This window comes from Mastigoproctus giganteus, chromosome 13, assembly GCF_048544385.1.
Source record: "Mastigoproctus giganteus isolate SK-2022 chromosome 13, ASM4854438v1, whole genome shotgun sequence".
In the NCBI taxonomy this organism is placed as follows: Eukaryota; Metazoa; Arthropoda; class Arachnida; order Uropygi; family Thelyphonidae; genus Mastigoproctus; species Mastigoproctus giganteus.
This window is the reverse complement of record NC_143587.1, coordinates 91,665,903-91,683,998: the sequence shown is the minus strand read 5'-3', so window position 1 is coordinate 91,683,998 and position 18,096 is coordinate 91,665,903. Positions and strand designations below refer to the sequence as shown.

Genomic DNA, 18,096 nt, shown 5'->3' with positions numbered 1-18,096 from the left:
TTCAACTTTCCAATCAATTTCTTACTTCTATTACCCTGTTGGTACTAAGTCAACTAAACTATCTTGACTCTTAATTCTTCTATCTTCTGCTGAAGTCTTCTTTCCCAAGGTGGCGGTTCCTTCTGTTTTCGTTTCTTCTGCTGCTGGTCTCTCATTTCTTTTCCATTAATCCTAGTAGTTGCCATGGCAGCACAGTATACGGCTGTGTGGCTAGCCTCAAGCGTTGCATTATTGTTGTCAAGGTAATGTGGCGTTATTTGCCAATTGAGGTGGTCTGTAACTCTCCAAAGGATTTTATTTGGAATCTGCTTAGGTATCACGTGGGTTCTCGTGGGGTCCATTCCTCCGAATTCCTTCTTCCACTCGTCTTCTATTCGGATATCATTACTTCGTCTCATTCCACTTCAGCTACTCTGGGTTGTATTTCTTCTTGCTGTTCCTCTTCTTGGTCCATGGTATGCCGTTCCTCCTCTGGTTCCATATTGACCATATTCTTTGAGCTTTGTCGTTGATCGCTGATATCACGCTGGATTTTTTCCAAGATGGCAGGAGCTATTACGTTCTTCGTGATGATGGTTCTTCTTTGGTCTTCTAATCGCTATTCGGTGACCTGAATATCCGAGTATCGTTCCACCACTTGGTATGTAGTCGCGACCTTTACATTGTCATATCGGTCTCTAGCTTGGTTATTTCATAGTATGCTCGCATGATGTACGTATTAATTTCAATGATCCATTTCATGCGTAGGCGTTTTCTTCCTTTCTGGGTGGTCACTAGCGCAGTTGCGCAGGAAGCACTTCCAGTTGGTGGGGCTGGATGGTCTTGCCCTAGTTTTGTGGAGCAAGACCACCACCACTTTCTCCACTGTCGTGATTGGGAGACTGTCTCCAACTTTTCGAACCGACCCCTCTGCCTAAGGACTGGACGCGAGTGCCTTTATGCTGCCCCACACTCGATGCAGTATGAATATTTGTCTGCAACATCATCCATCTATGGAGGTGGACTTGTTTAGCTTCGGCTTATGTCCAGTGGTTTATTTTATTTATTTTAGTTCTGGCGAGTGACAGTAGATGGCGCCACTATCTGCCTCAGCCGTCACTTCTACCTTGGGGAAGGAATGTCTGCTGACGGGCTAGTGGGAGCCAGACCTGTTCAAAGCCGCTAAGTGGATTTTTTATTTATTAATTTGAAATTATTGTTTTTCTAAAACTTTTTGATTTAAATTTAGTAGAATAGCATTATTTTGTGATTAATCTGGTGTATTTATTCTTTACTCGGCCTTGTAATTGCATAAAAGTATCGGTAAGTGTATCAAATCCAGGTTTTACAAGTTCCAGCTCCACTGAACGAGAAATTTTTTAGCCATATTTAGCAGCTTTATTGACCAATTGTTACATCAAATTATTTTCTATCAGTAGCTTATAGACCTAGTCAGGCTCGTTAGTTTATTCTGAATTGAGACAGCGAGATTTGGAAGTTAATTAATACTTAAAGTGTAACTTGCTGCCATTGTTATACGATACAACGTTATATCCCGAACTAGATAGCGTTAGTATAGTATAGAATATAATATAATATTTTCAATTAATCAGTAAAATCTATTAATTTTGTTAAACTTCGTTGTCAGTTAATCAGTAAAATCTATTAATTTTGTTAAACTTCGTTGTCAATTAAATTGTACTTTTAAATAAATATACAGGGTGATTCACTACCAGTGTGACAAACTTGCAGGAGGTGTAGGGGGTACAAAGACGAATAGGAATCACATAGCATTGCAGGATCCCAAATGCCTTCGTCATGCGGTAGAGGACGTTGAACGGGAGGTTCCGTGAACAGCGATCACGCTGGAAGTCAGCATTTGCGAACCGTTTCCTGAGGCAGTAGGATGGACGAGTATTCAAACGTTGAACTGGCCGACATGCACCTCGCGTATGGAGCTAAGGACTGTAACGGGCGCGCCGCTCTGCGCTTGTACCAGGAACGTTTCCCGCACAGGCGTGCTCCTCATCATACGATTTTCGCACGTGTGCACAGAAGGCTACGTGAGACTGGTTGTTTCACGAGAGGTACCATGAATCGAGAGCGAACGACGAGGATGACAGACAATGAGGAGAATGTCCTACGTCTTGCAGCAGGCAATCCGAGTACGAGTACTCGAGCAATAGGCCAACGATTGGGTATTTCCCAATCCACTCTATGGAGGATACTGTCAACAAACCAAATGAGTTCATACCATCTGCAACGCGTCCAATCATTGGAGCCTGCGGATTATCCACTCCGGAGGACTTTTGCTACTTGTTTCTTCAACAGAAACGGTTTGCAAATGCTGACTTCCAGCGGGATCGCTGTTCACGCGACCTCCCGTTCAACGTCCTCTACCGCATGACGAAGGCATTTGGGACCCTGCAATGCTACGTGATTCCGATTCGTCTTTGTGACACCTACACCTCTTGCTAGTGTGTCGCACTGGTAGTGAATCACCCTGTCTATAACGACTTAGATTACAAAGGTAACATAATTAATTAATACATTACTTGATACGGAAGTTATATAAACGGAACTCGTAGATAATACTTCATACTGAAATATATATATACCGTTATAACTGTGTTGGGTTTCAAGTTTAGGGTTATAATTTTGTACCAAAATTTAAATTTTATTGAAATTAAATCGAAATCATGACTCAGACCAGAGCAGCAAAGCAAAAGGCTCAAGCTAATAGGAGTGCTGTGGCTCAGAGGAGAACTGGGGGGGGGGGGGGCAGTTGCCCTCTGAATTACAGCCTTTTAAAATGCACTGCTTGCATGATGTTTGTGGACAATCGGGTACGGGACATTCAATTGCCAATTGGGGCTGTCCTGTGTGCGCGATGTAAGGAGTGAGAAAATCAGGTGATAACAGCGTTGTTGTGGGCCTTGATGGGCCCCTGAATTTTGATCCTTCGCGCACTTGCTCGAAGGATCAAAATTGAGCGGCCCATCAAGCTCTCAGCTGCCCATATCAACGCCAGAGTTTCCACTTGGTCTTCAAGCAACACTGCGGCAACCCTCAAGGCAGACTGCGCTGGTCCCACAGGAACTAGTATTTGTTCGTGACTCTATTGTCAGGGAAACAGGGAAACAGGTAACATGCTTTGTAAAAAGGATAGGTGGAACAGGACCAGAGCATGTATGTTTCCCAGGGAGAACGGTTGATAACGTTGTAGATCGGATATCATCTTTTAAGGGAACAAAAGGTGATATAGTTGTACACATTGGCACTAATAATATTAAGAGTTAGAAATCGTCGGAATTACTTAATAAGTACAGGTCACTGTTGAAAAAAAGCCGTGAATTAGGGTTGAATTTGAAAGTGTCTGCAATCCTTCCCAGACACGATAGGAGGGAGTATATGATGAGAGCCTTGTCGATCAATTCGGCCCTGGAAAGATTGTGGAAGGCTCAAGGGGTAGAATTTTTTTAAGCTTGGACAGTACTTGTTAACAGGGGAGACTGCTTCTACAGGGATGGGATACACTTAAATAGAAAGGGTGCAAGAATATTTGCTGATGCTATCGAAGCAGTGTTAGGTGGGTTGGAAAACTGCTAGCTTGGGGGGATACAAGGACTAATAGATTAACAGTAGCCACTGGCAGAGTTAGTGAGTAGTATTAATAGTAGTAGTGGCTTGTGATGCAAGAAAGCAAGTGTATGAGCTTATGCAGCATCAGCCAAAAAAAAAAAAAAAAAAAAAAATCACACCATTCCCTCCAAATGCCTGTCCAGTTCCTCCTTAAATTTATTCAACCTATCAACTTCCACAACGACAGATGGAAGTTTCTTCCAGCAATTAACCACCCGCTGGCTAGTAGCAAATTTCGTAATCTGAACAAGTGGGAGGATCCCATCAGAATTCAGCGTGCTGAACCCATTTAAGGCCTTATACACCTCAATCAGATCACTGCGCAGGTGTCTAGTCTCCAGCCACTGCAATTTGTAGAACTTAAGCCTCTCTTGGTAAGATTATCCCTTCATTCCCTTCACCAATCTCGTTGCCCTCCTCTGTACACACTCAAGTAAAGCTACATCCTTCCTAAAATGGGGCCTCCAGACCTCTTCGCAATACTCAAGGCTTGGCCTGACCATTGCCTTATACAGAGGGACAATCGCCTCCTTCTCCCTGCTAGCAAAATTCCTATATATCATTGACAAAACCCCATGACCTGCCCTGGCAGCCTGTCTGCATTGCTCAGAAAACTTCATATCTGACTGCACAATTACTCACAGGTCTTTTTCATTTTCTACCACCTTAAGTGTAGTACCACACTGTTGGTATGTTTCTCTGGGGTTACTTCTACCCATATGCAGTACTTTGCATTTGTCATGGTTAAGCTTCAGTTGCCACTTCTTAGCCCGTCTGCCCAAATTATCTAGATCCTGTTGCAGTAGCACACTGCCATTACTGTCATTAACAACCCTGCCAACCATTGTATCATCTGCAAACTTCGACATTTAGCCTGATATACCCTCATCAATATCATTGATAAATATACAAAACAACAGTGGACTTAACACCGAACCCTGTGGGACTCCACTAATAACATTATTCCACGAAGAGCAGCACCCATTGATTACCACCCTCTGTCTTCTCCCACTTAACCATCCTTTTATCCACGGTAGCAACTTACCCTTAATACCATTCTGCTCCAATTTGTACAATAGTCTTCCATGCGCAACAGCGTCAAAAGCTTTCCTAAAATCCAAAAATATGATATCAAATTATTTTTTTGATTCCAGTTCCTTTGTAACCACATCATAATATCCTATCAAATTTGTCAGACATGGCAATCCCTTAACAAACCCATGCTGTGTCTGAATTATTGCTGCAGTCTTGTCTAGATGATACTGCAATGCGTCTTTAACCAGTGACTCCATTATTTTATCCAGAACAGAAGTTAAACGAACTGGTCTGTAATTACTCGTGGCACCTTTTGATCCCTCTTTGTGAATTGGGGATACATTTGCCCATCTCCAGTCCGTGGGAACCTCTCCTGATTCCAATGATGCTCTCATAGTTATGGCTAAAGCTTTGCTTAGTTGCTTTGCCGTTTCCTTTAATATAACAGGATAGATCCCATCTACCCCAGGTGCTTTTCTTATATTTAACTTCAACAATTTCTCCTCCACTTTGATCTCAGTTATTACAAAATAATTAAGTATCTTGCTACAATTTTATAACCTTCTGCCATTTTGAAACCTTAATAATTCTTCTTGTGTGAATATAAATGCAAATACTCATTCAGTTTGTTTGCTATCTGAGCAGGATCATCAACAGTTGAAACATAGATGTCAAGTGGACCAATCGGATTCTTCTCCCCTTCCTTTTAGGGTTGATATAAGTAAAGAAAGTGATTCTTGCACTGCTTCTATTGGAATGAGCAGAAGCCTGGAAAACAAGATTGTAGATATTTCAGAGACTGCTGGGAGTCATTGCGGTACAAGTATGGATTGTGTTAGGGTAGCTAAGAATAGGAACACGTGCATGTATACTTCAATTACGCCAATGCTAGGAGTTTGGTAAATAAATTTCTTGAATTTGAGATATTGCTCAAAGCATCAAAAGCGGATATTGTTGGGATATCAGAGACGTGGTGTCACACAGAGATAAGGGATGCAGAACTGGAATTCGGGGAGTACAACTTCTACAGAAAGGATCGACAAGATTGGGAGGGAGGAGGGATTATACTATTAGTTAAGAAACACATAAAATCCGAGGAAGTGAAACCAGTCGACATCGCTGGAAATGCAGTGTCGAATTAGTTTGGTGTGACATAAGCATTGGGAGATCAGAATTGAGAGTAGGAGTGCTCTATAGGCCTAATGACTCCGATGAGTATAATAAGAAACTGTGCAGGGAAATAGAGTGGGCCAGTAAATCAGAGAGTCTTATAATGGGGGATTTTAATTTCCCTGATATTGACTGGAATTTGTGTGTTGGTCACTCACACACTATCAAGGCTATTGTGGGTTTATTGTATGATTGTTTTCTACATCAGCATGTTCGGGAGGCATCTAAAGGGAGTAATACTCTTGTTTTGATTATCAGTAGTGATTTTTCATGCATTAAGAATCTGCAGATAGAGGAACCACTAGGTGGCAGTGATCACAGTGTGCTGAAGTGGGATTTACTCAAAGAGGTAACTACTTTCAGGGGTAAAGGGAAGGGTTATTGTTTTCGTCAAGGCGACTACGGTGGTCTGAGACATTATTTAAATACTCTACAGTGGAACCGAATGATGATGTTACCAACAGGAAATTCAAAATGGGAAGCATTCAAAGAACTTATCTTGGAAGTTACTAAGCTTTACATACCAACTAAGAAATATTGTTCAAGGTTTAGGCCTAAATGGATGTCAGATGAACTAATGAGACACTTGGCAGAGATGAAAAATGCATGGATACGTATAAATATATGGGTGACATGGAAGCCTAGGTTAGATATAAGCTGGTCTGTAACCAAGTCACAAAGGAGATTAGGCAGATTATGAGAAATCCTTGGCAAAGTATGTGAAGAAAAGAAAAGAATTCTTTACCTATGTAAACTCTAGAAGGAAAGGAATGAATCGATTGGTCCACTGGATATTGACTGTTGATGATCCTGCTCAGGTGGCTAACAAACTAAATGATTATTTTGCATCTACATTCACACGTGAGGAGTTATTTATGGAGGGGAATGCCAGAGGTTTAATTGAACTCTGGCAGTGAGCTATTATAACTGATAGAAAATTGGAGCAGAAATTGTTGAAGATTAATTTAAAAAGGCTGCAGGGGTTGATGGCATCTATCCAGTGATATTAAAGGAGGCAGCAAAGGAAGTAAGCAAACCCTTAGCCATAACGATGTTAGCTTATTTGGACACAGGGGAAGTACCCATCGACTGGGGATGTACAAATGGGACCCCAATTCACAAAGGAGGATCAAAGGGCGGCATAAGTAATTATAGACCTTTTAGTTTATCTTCTCTTCCAGGAAAATTAATGGAGGCACTGGTTAAAGAAGCCCTGCAGGATCATTTAAACAAGACTTCAGTTATAGGTGGGACACTGAATGGTTTTGTTAAGGAAAAGTCTTTCCTGGCCAGTTTGATTGGATACTATGATGTTGTCACAAGGGTGACTATCAGATCTTCGGCAAGATGAAAGAACATCTAGGTGAACACCGAATTGAAAACGATGAGCACGCGTGAACAGCACTTCGATGGTGGCTGAATGACAAAGGAGAGTATTTCTATCATCAGGGAATCGAATGTTCAGTCACACTTTCCGAATATCTTCACACCAACTCGGTGACTATGTGGAAAAGTAGTGCAAGCTACGTGCTTTCTATTGCATAATGTCATATAACTCAATAAATGTTTCTTGGGCTACAATGGTCATGTGTAATTTATTTTTTGAATTACACTCCTATTTTTGCTGTCTTTGTGCCTTAAATATGCAAGGTGCAACAAAAGCAACGACGACAACAATAGCAACTTGGGTAACAGGAAAGTGAATTTTTTTATAAAAAACAACAGCCAAATATAACGTAAAATGAAGCTTAAGAATAGCAAAATTAGGAAAAATTACTATTAAAAATATTCGAATTACCACAAGGAAATATTTTTGGTTGGTTTAAATTCTCGCTCTTCCTGATGTCTAGTCAGTTAAAATCCAGTTATAAAGCTATTTTTTGAAGTGTTTATATTTCCATCAGTTTTGGCAAACATCCAAAATCAGAATTTTGATTTGATCCTTTTCTGATCAGGATACTATCACTTTGAAAATTTGAATACCTTATCACAAGAAATTGTCGTATTAGATTACTACACTGAAAGGACAGAACTCATCGGATGCCTGGTTACTGGTCAACGCGAAGCTGTCACCCATCTTGTTAGTGGACGAACCCACCGCTTGACAGGTATATAGGTACACTGCATCACTTTGACTCAAGTTAATTCGATGTCAGCATGGATAAACTTTGTGAGTTAACCGACTTTGAAAAGGCATGATAGTGGATATCCAACGAATGGGTCACTCTATCGCGGAGGTGGTACAGAAATTGTACTTTCCCCGTTCGACAGTATCAAGAATGGGAATATATCATTTCCGGAATAACATCTTATAGTAGACAGCCGTGTGGGCGGAGAAAGGTGATAGCTGAACTTAGCCGTTGACGTCAGTCTCGGTTTGTTTCAGCCAACCTGAAAGCGACAATGGCAAAAATCACCACCGACTTCAAATTGATGCTTATGCTCTATTATCAAGTATTTCCTTTACATATAAAGTTTGTCTCATTAGGCTTAGCATTCTGCTGACCGTATGCTAATACGTTATGTCACGGGTTGTTTCACCGTAAACGCAGTGATTAGGCTTAGCGTGTTCGCAACTTGCTACTGCTTTAACACCAGTAATTGAGTCCGCTGATGTTAGTGAATCACTACCACATCCTGCAACATTCCAAAAGCTCAGTCCTGACATAGAGGTGTAACCCTGATAATCCGAACTGTTTTCGATTCACCGGATTACACTAAAATGGAGGGAAAACAAGGTAAAAACGGCGATAATCAGTTGCAGAGGAAGAAGGATAATCCTGTCATCATTTACTTGCAGGAGGAGGGGGAGGACATCCCATCCGGGCTCACCCCAATGAAGCGGAAAAACCGCAAAGAAAATGTCCCAATACCTGAACGGGAAATGCGCTCCAAGAAGGAGAACAGGGAGCTGCCAGAAGCTACTTCGCTGCAAAAGAACACCAATGAGGACAAGCAGCAGGACTCACCCCTCGACTCTGCCCTACCACATGGAACTGTTTACGAGAAGACCCTCTTCCTTAAAACGGAATTAGAAAATATATTTAAGGAGAATTCAAACAGAGTGTCCTCTGGACTTAGATCTCAAATTGTGACAATTTTCCACAAGATGGAAACAATACTACATGACCAGTACCTTGAAAGTGAGCGAGCCACCACTCGACTTCATGCTTACATAGAATGCGGGGCAAGTAAAATGCCACAGCGCGCCCCGACATATTCTGAAGCGCTGAGGCATAAAGGCGCCACTGCTGCCGATACCATGACCACTACAACCACAAAATCAGCAACTAGGAAGACGCTGCTCCCCACCTCACATCTCGTGCTACTCAAACCGACCAACTCAGATACGCTGAAAACAAGTGAAGATATCAAAAAAAAAAAGGTTATTGACTCGCTAACGCAGGCATTTAAAACAGCCAGAATCCGCTTCATACGGAAAACTAGAAACACTGGTGTGATAATCGAAACGGAAAATAAAGAAGACGCTAAATTGATTATCAACAACACCAAGATCCCTAAGCCGACCGGGCTAGCCGAGTGGGTAAAGTACCTGCCCGGCAACCCAAAGGTCGCGGGTTCGATTCCCGCCTCGGGCTTGGATCAAAGTACTGCAAAAACCTTGGGAGGTGCAATATGGCCACAGAAGCCGATGCGCCAACAACTACCAAATCAAAAAAAAAAAAAAAAAATCCAAGATCCCTACACTCGGTCTCATGGCGGAAACGCCTAAAAAAGGTCCCAGAGTCATCATATTTGGCATAGACCCGAATCTGACTCCGGAGACAATCTGTAAAGAAATCTTCATGAGAAATCTGCAACAAGACTTCTCCGACGGAGACTACAAAAGTTTAGTAGTGCACAAACATCAAACCAGGACCAGGGATGGCAGCTCGAACAACTGGGTGGTCGGATTGACGCCTGAAGCGTGGAGAGTCATCACAAAACAAGAAAGGATCTACATATGCTGGAGCTCCCACCGCTTTAGGGAACACATCGCGGTGCCAAAATGCTACCGATGTTGCCGATTCGGTCACACCACCCACACATGCGCCCAACAGGAACCAACCTGCGGACACTGTGCCGAGAAGGGGCACAACTATGCTAACTGCCCGAACAAAGGAAAAGAACCAGCCTGCGCAAACTGCAAGTGGCAGAAGCTTCCCCACACGCACTCTGTTCGAGACAACAAATGCCCGGTATACGTAAAAGCAAGAAGTGCACAACAAATAAGAATAAATTATGGGAACTCTCCCTAAAAGGTACAATAACAACTGTATCAAATTTCTTCAACTGAATGCGCAGCGGGCTATTGCCGTAGCTGGTCAAATTAGACAAAAAGCTGAAGAAGAGAACCTGGACATCCTTCTGCTGCAGGAGCCCTACACCTGCGCGGGTGCTGTCCGGGGTTACCCACTCAGCTACAAAATTGTTCAGGTAGACGGAGCCACCCCCTGGGCTGCGGTGGCTGTCAGGAATCCCGACATAACTGTGACAAGAATAACACACCTGTGCTTGGAGTGGGCGGCCTGCGCTCACATTGTTACTCCACTGGGAGAGCTATATATCATCTCTCTGTACTTCTGCCCAGGAGCAGACATCCAACCAGCCATCCAATACCTAAATCAAGTACAAACAGAACTTGTGGGTTCTAGGATCCTCGCATCTGCGGACCTAAACTGTCGATCGCCATTGTGGCATAGTGAGACTCCTGAACGTCGAGGAACTAGGAATGGCCAATATATGGAGAAATTCCTGGCTAACAGCAGCTTCGTTGTCCTAAATCGACCAAACAATCTCCCCACATTTAGTTCCACTCTCTGGGAGGCCACTATAGATGCAACAATGGCTACCAGATCCCTTGCTGGGCACCTAAATGATTGGAAGGTACAGGAAGACTGGACCTCCTCAGACCATAGGGCTATCACCTTCACGATGCACAGATCGCTTCACCGGGCTCCAACAAACAGCTACAAACTCAACAGATATGCCGTTGATAAGGCCAACTGGAACAACTTTAAAGAAGCCATAATTAGAAACACAGAGAACCTGTCTTCCAATAACCTCCACAACCAAACCCCCGATCAACACCAGCGTGCTGTCACTAATGCCATCCTACAAGCAGCGGACCAGTCGATCCGGAGAAGGGCCCCCCGGCCAGGCGCTGTGCCGTGGTGGTCGCAGGAACTTGACCTACTTAGGAGAGATATGAACAGGAAAAGACGTGCCTTCCAAAGAGCCAGACGGTCCTGGCCTCCTCCTGAGGTTGAACCCCTCAGACAATAATACAGGGAGGCCAGGAATAACTACACTGCGATGATCAGGCAGCGGAAGAAACTGTTCTGGGGGCATCTGGTTTCCACAGTCGGCAATACAGACCCATGGAGCATCATATATAGAATAACCACAAACAAGTTATCAAGGGGAGAGGTCACGCCCTCCACCATCATCCCACAAGGCACCATGACAAAAAACTGGCACGACACCGTCAACAACATTCTAAATGCCACCTTCAAACCCATCGACGAGGACAACACACCTCAACAGCATCAGCTGTGCCACGCCAACAAAACCTACCAATCGGCCCGAGTGGAACAACCATTCACTCTGCAAGATTTACAAACTGCCATACAAAAAATAAAAAACAAAAGAACCCCAGGACTGGACATGCTTGAACCAGAACTGGTAAAAAAAGTGCCCGAGTATGTCCCGAACTTGCTGTTAGACTTATATAACCACTTGTCTTCGTCAGGGCTGGTTCCCCTCGGACTGGAAGGTAGCCAGCATAAAATTAATCATAAAAAACCCATCAAAGCAGCAACATATACCGGAGTCCTACCGACCTATATCCCTCCTGTCTTACTCAGCAAAGTCCTGGAACAACTTCTTAGACAGAGGCTTGAAGTACATTACACCGCAGCAAATTTAACAACAGACAAACAATTCGGATTCAAAACGGGGAAATCCACTCTGGATGCACTAGAATATATCATGAATGCCGCGTCAAACTGCCAACGAACGTACCTTCTTCTCATCTCTGTGGACTTTGCAGGGGCGTTCGACGCCCTCTGGTGGCAGAGCATCCTCGCAAGACTAAGAACTGCCAACCTGCCATCAAACCTGTATGGATGCATTCAGAGCTACCTGAACAATAGGAAGGTCCTAGTGCAGGCTCCCTACTGCAAGGTTGAACGTCAGGTACACAGGGGCTATCCTCAGGGCTCTGTACTGGGTCCCCTCCTTTGGAACTACGTGCTGGATGAGTTCCTCTCCCTGGAACTGGGGGGTGTGCAAGCGCTCGCATACGCAGATGACCTCTCCCTTATCCTCTCTGCTGATTCAAGAGCACAACTGGAAACGCTTGCCAACTCAGCACTTTCTACACAAGAGAGTGGACTGAAACTCATCACCTTAATATCTCTGCCACCAAAACCCAATCTATCCTACTAAAGGGATATCTCCTACCAGACCACCGCAGATAAAAATCTACAACAGAACGATCAAGTTGGCCACAGAACTCAAGTACCTAGGAGTGATCCTGGACCGAAATTTATCATTTATACCCCACTTAAAATACATCCAGAAGAAAATGAAAAACTATGCTGCCATGCTTGCCAGGATTACCCGCCGCGACTGGGGGCTGAAAAGAAAAACCCTTGCAATACTTTACAAAGCAGCCATCATCCCTGCGATTGCATATGCTTCTGGTGTCTGGCACCATAAGGCCTCTACGGCAGTAAATCGTTGGCTACTGAACATCATTCACCGACCGATTTTATTAACCCTCACCAGAGCGTGCCGCACTGTATCTACTCATGCGCTGCAAGTACTCACTGGGACCCTCCCTCTTGATCTTGAAGTGATTCGCCTAGGCATATTACAGCAGCTTAGACGCGGAAATCCAACTATCTTCCAGGATCACACCACAGACCCAACTGCAAATCGGACAGTGGAGAAGAAAAGACTCCAGATCTATTTGCGATCGATATGGTAGCAGCGCTGGACGACCTCCACAAAAGGGGAAGTCACGCGGAGGTTCCTCCCCGATCTACAACAAATATACCCACAGTATCCGGTATGGCTTTACCCTGGATTGTACAGCACGTATCTCCTAACAGGACATGGAGCGATCCGACACAAATTACACCTTTTCGGACTCGAAAACAACCCAATGTGTGCATGTGGCTCTGTGGAGACCTGGGGACAACAGATGTATGATTGCGAATTTTATGAAGATCTTCGGGTTGAATTAATAATCCAAGTGCGCCTTAATCCCAAAAACCGGGAACATTACTTACTGGAAGATGAAGCCTCATATATAGCATTCACCAAGTTTGCCCGGAACCTGTACGCTAGACGCTTGACCATTCCTCTGCCTGCAAACTTCGAATAGATGTGTCAAACAAAGCTTCTCAGAGACCCCCAACCAGATGTCAGGTTTCCCTGCTTGATCCTTCATGCAAGACAAAACTGGAACTCTTATGAGAAGTGACAAAACTCCACTTCCCAGAACATTGACTACCGGACGGGACAACAGTCCCATGAATGACTCCCAACTGTGACATTTTGCACAACCTATTCAGCCAAAACAACATTGGATCGCCTCTGCTGGGCCTCAAGTTTTTCTGGATGATGTGGACCTGACCCTACGGTCTGGTTTGCTTCCACTAATGCACACAGGCCACATTGGCAACTTGAGCCAGCTCCCTTGTTTGGCTCACTGTCTTACCTATTCCTGGCAGAGTGGGGAGGGGACAGTTTGCTGTCCCCTTCCCCCCTGCCACCCTATTTCTTCCCTCTGGTGGGGCATGGGCATGCCCCACTGTAAACTGGAGTTGCCTTCCTTTCGGCTCCATATTTCTGTCTATTTCTGCCCCCCAGTCTTCAGCCTTCACCCCACTCTATCTGACAGCAATGTGAACATGCCCCAGACAATCTAAAATCACCAATCTAAATTAATTTTGCCCAACATTTTGGACTTCTAGCGATCCCCGCGACGCGTACGCGATTTTTTTTTTTTTTAGGTCCTAGCCACTGAAATCTCAGGGAATTAGGTGGCAGGACCTGCCAGAGTGAATTATATACTAGTGAGTACCTGGTCTGCCTCCACGGGGCGAAAGTGGGACAACGTCGGGCCTCAGTAGGGGTCTGGCGGCTAAATGACCAGATGAACAACGGTACAAGGCATCAAATATATACAAAGTCCATACACTTTTAAATCTCTGGCTTTTCCAGTCAACTGGTTCACCCACAATGTAAACTACGGGGAGATGGGGGAAACCCCTGGTGCCGCTTGATCCTAAACACACTTTACACTTTACTTTACACCGACTTCAAAAGGGACGTGCTAGAAACGTCTCCACCGAGATCATCAGGAGATTAGCCGCAATAGGTTATGGGAGCCGCCGACCCAACAGAGTCCCATTGCTAACATCACAACTCAGGACGAGTGGTGGCTCATGACTCTGATGTACGGAGGTGCTAATTCTTAAAGTAACATTAAATTGCCTTGGTTATGAGACATGTAGACATAGATGGTAATAATTATAAGCAAGTTAAAAATACTACGAAACTTACCATTAACAGACTTGGATAAACTCGAAATTTTATATAAAAATAGAACCCCATCTCAGGGGTTTTTTTGAAAATCGATTAATAACTGCTTCATTCAGCACTGTTCAAATAGGCACTGCTCGTACCGCAGTTCCTTTGACTCGTGTTATCACCTCTAAAAATGCGTATTGGCGACCTGCCAACTAGGCATTGACTCAACCACTGTGGCCAAAATGTGGAACTGCGCAGCTCACAATTCCACGTAAAGACGTCAAAGTTGAAAACGATTTCGTGTTTTTATTAGTTTATTATTGAAAGGATTATTGAAAATAGAGGATGTTATACTTTATGCGGGACCTGGTAATAAAAAATATCTATTATGTTGCATTGTTCTTCACAAAATTTCATATAACTCTGTTGACATTTAGGTTTAAAAAGCTTGTGGTGCTACAGTTCCGCAGTGCCTACCAACGAGCCGCCCGTGCTCAGGATTGTACCCCTCAACTGGGCGAAAGAACTAAGTCTCTGGACAATGGATGATTGAAGAAGGGTCTCCTTGTCCGACGAGTCCCGTGTCCAGTTATTTCGAGCGGACAGGAGGGTACGTATCTGGCGGAAAGTGCCCGAAGCTATTCACCCATAATGTCAATGAGGAACTATTCTGGTGGACATTCGGTAATGGTCTGGAGCGTGTTCAACGGGCACATGTTTGGACCGTCTGGTACGTCTAGACGCATCTCTAAACGGCCCAGTTCACGCGTCCATTTGTGTTGACTATCTGCATCCCTTCATGGTCATCGTGCACCCATAGGACAATGGACTCTTCCATAACTGGAACATGGTTTGAAGTGCATTCCGCAGGTATTATCGCTATGGATGACCTCCCCATTCATTGGACCTAACTCCTGTGGAGCATATTTGGGATGCCGTGGAAAGGTCCATTCGAATTTTGAATCCTCCCTGCAGGAATGCAATGGAATTATGGACAGCAGTGCAGCAACATGGATGGAAATACCTGTGGAATGTTTTATTGAACTAGTAGATTAATTCTCCGCCGTGGGACTGCCCTTATCCGCGCGATAGGTGGGCCTACCCGTTACTAGGTAGGTATCCCACGATTTCTGTACACTCAGTGTTTATTCCTACTGTCTAAAAATTGAAATCAAGATCTCCACCATACACATCTCTTTAACAAGTAAAGGGATTAGTGAAGTAGGAAAAACGGTGCTAACAGTAAATTTCTTTTATTGACCAAGATGAATATCAGAACAGAATAGTTTCCTTACATTATTTTTTTATAATCGAAAAATCAAAGCACCATAATCACCCATTACTCCTTTATTTGAAAACAATAATTTCTCTAAAAAAATAAAAATAAATATGTACTATCGCCACCTAACGGACATATTACTTCTCTTAGCCCCACGTTTCATCATGCAAAAGTCTTAGGTGATCTTTTGTTACACGTTGTGTTGAATATGGGTGAGTGTAATTGTTTGTTTCATTTTTAATAATGTATGCTGTTGTTGTAGTTAATTGTTTTTTAGGTAGTAGATTAAAGCTAATTTATAATCAACAATATATATATTTAAATTTCTATTTTGTGAGTCGGTGCCAAAAAATATATCTTTGGTATAGTACTTAGATGTGATTTTGTATTGTATAGTTAAATGTGATCGAGAAAAACCCCTGTTCGGGGTTTTGGTTATTAAAAATTGAAAGAAATATGAAGTTCGCATAATATAAGAAACTGAAGCTTGTTTACTGGTAACTTCAGAGGCATGGTATCCTTATTCAGAAAAAAAAAAAAAAAAAACCAAAATAGTATTACTTTAATACAGTAGTATTGCAATAATGTTCGGAATACAGCAAAATGTGTGTTCTGCCTGCCACTAACTTCGCAACTCATTAGGCTTTGGATTGTTTTATAACATTTTAAGTTAATAGTGAACAGGTATGGCAAACTTAGCATTATATTAGTAGTCACATATGATTTCAGATAGCAGGCTTATACAGCATCAGCCAAAAAAAAACAAAAAAACTTCTCATTTCACCTATCCATTCCCTCTGAAGTATGTCTAGTTCTTCCCTGATTAATTAACGTATCAATTTCTACAACGACAGATGAAAATTTGTTTGTTCCAGTAATCAACCACTTGCTGGCGAAAGGAAAATTTTTGCACAACTATTTTGCAACCTTCATTCCTCAATTTGAATTTATTCCTCCTCAAGTGTGTAATCTGAGCAAGAGGAAGAATCCTATCAGCATTGAGCATGCTCAAACCATTCATAGCCTTAAACACCTCAATCAGATAATTCTTGTATATCATCAACAAAACCCAATGAGCTGGCTTAGCAGCCTGTCTGCACTGCTCAGAGAACTTCATATTTTACTACAATTACCCTGAGGTTCTTTTATTCTCCACTACACTGCATGTAGTACCACAGTTGGTACATTACTAGCATTAGTAGAGGCATTTGATGCAAGAAAGCAAGCTTATGCAGCATCAGCCAAAAAAAAAAAAAAAGTAACATAAATAAATAAAAATAACCACTTCCACTTCCCCCCTCTGTTCGTTCGAAATACCTGTCCAGCTGAGCCTTAAACCTATTTAGGCTATCAACTTCCACGACAAGGGATGGAAGTCTGTTCCACCTACCAACCACCCGCTGGCTAAAGGCAAATTTCCGCACATCTATCCTACATCTGTCTTTCCTCAATTTGAATTTATGCCCTCTCAGGTGATTATTCTGAGCAAGAGGAAGAATCCCATCAGCATTGAGCATGCTCAAACCATTCAAGGCTTTGTACACCTCTATCAGATCACCTCGCTGGTGCCTAGTTTCCAGACACTGTAATTCACAAAACTTAAGCCTTTCTTCGTAAGAGTACCCCTTTGTCCCATTCACCAATCTAGTTGCCCTTCTCTGTACTCGTTCCAGCAGCTCTACATCCTTCTTGAAATGAGGCCTCCAGGCCTGTATACAGCTCTAGGTGTTGCCTGACCATTGCCTTATACAAGGGAATAATCACCTCCTTATCCCTGCTAGAAAAATTCCTATATATCATTGACAATACACCATGAGCTACTCTTGCAGCCCGTCTGCACTGCTCAGAGAACTTCATATCTGCCTGCACAACCACCCCCAGGTCCCTTTCACTCTCTACCACTGTCAGTGTAGTACCACACAGTTGATACGTTGCTCTGGGGTTGCTGTTTCCCATATGTAGTACTTTACATTTGTCAATGTTAAACTTCATTTGCCACCTCGAAGCCTATCTGCTCAACCTTTCCAAATCCTGTTGCAGCAGCATAGTGTCAGTAGTGTCCTTGACAACCCTGCCAACCTTTGTATCGTCTGCAAACTTGGACATTAAGCCTGATATACCATTATCAATATCATTTATAAATACAGAAAACAATAAAGGACCCAACACTGAACCCTGAGGGACTCCACTAATAACATTAGTCCACGATGAGCAGTGTCCATTGATTACCACTCTCTGTCTTCTCTCCCTCAACCACCCCTTTATCCATAGCAGCAATTTGCCTCCAATGCCACACTGCTCCAATTTGTGCAGCAGTCTTCCATGTGCAACAGTATCAAAAGCCTTTCTAAGATCCAAGTATATAATATCAAAGTTATTCCCTGCATCCAGTTCTTTTGTGACTGCATCATAGTATCCAATCAAATTGGTCAGGCAAGACTTACCCT

The 18,096-nt window shown here is 43.1% G+C and overlaps 1 protein-coding gene across 1 annotated transcript in view; it reads left to right on the top strand.

Annotated features, from left to right (window-relative positions):
• Positions 1-15,798: 15,798 nt before the first annotated feature.
• The window catches only part of RpS23 (ribosomal protein S23), a 57,194-nt gene continuing 54,896 nt past the window's right edge, over positions 15,799-18,096 (top strand). The window contains exon 1 of the mRNA XM_090388186.1: positions 15,799-15,861. Within this exon, the coding sequence (XP_090244312.1) occupies positions 15,858-15,861 (4 nt within the window). The 5' untranslated portion in view covers positions 15,799-15,857. The remainder of the gene's footprint in view (positions 15,862-18,096) is intronic.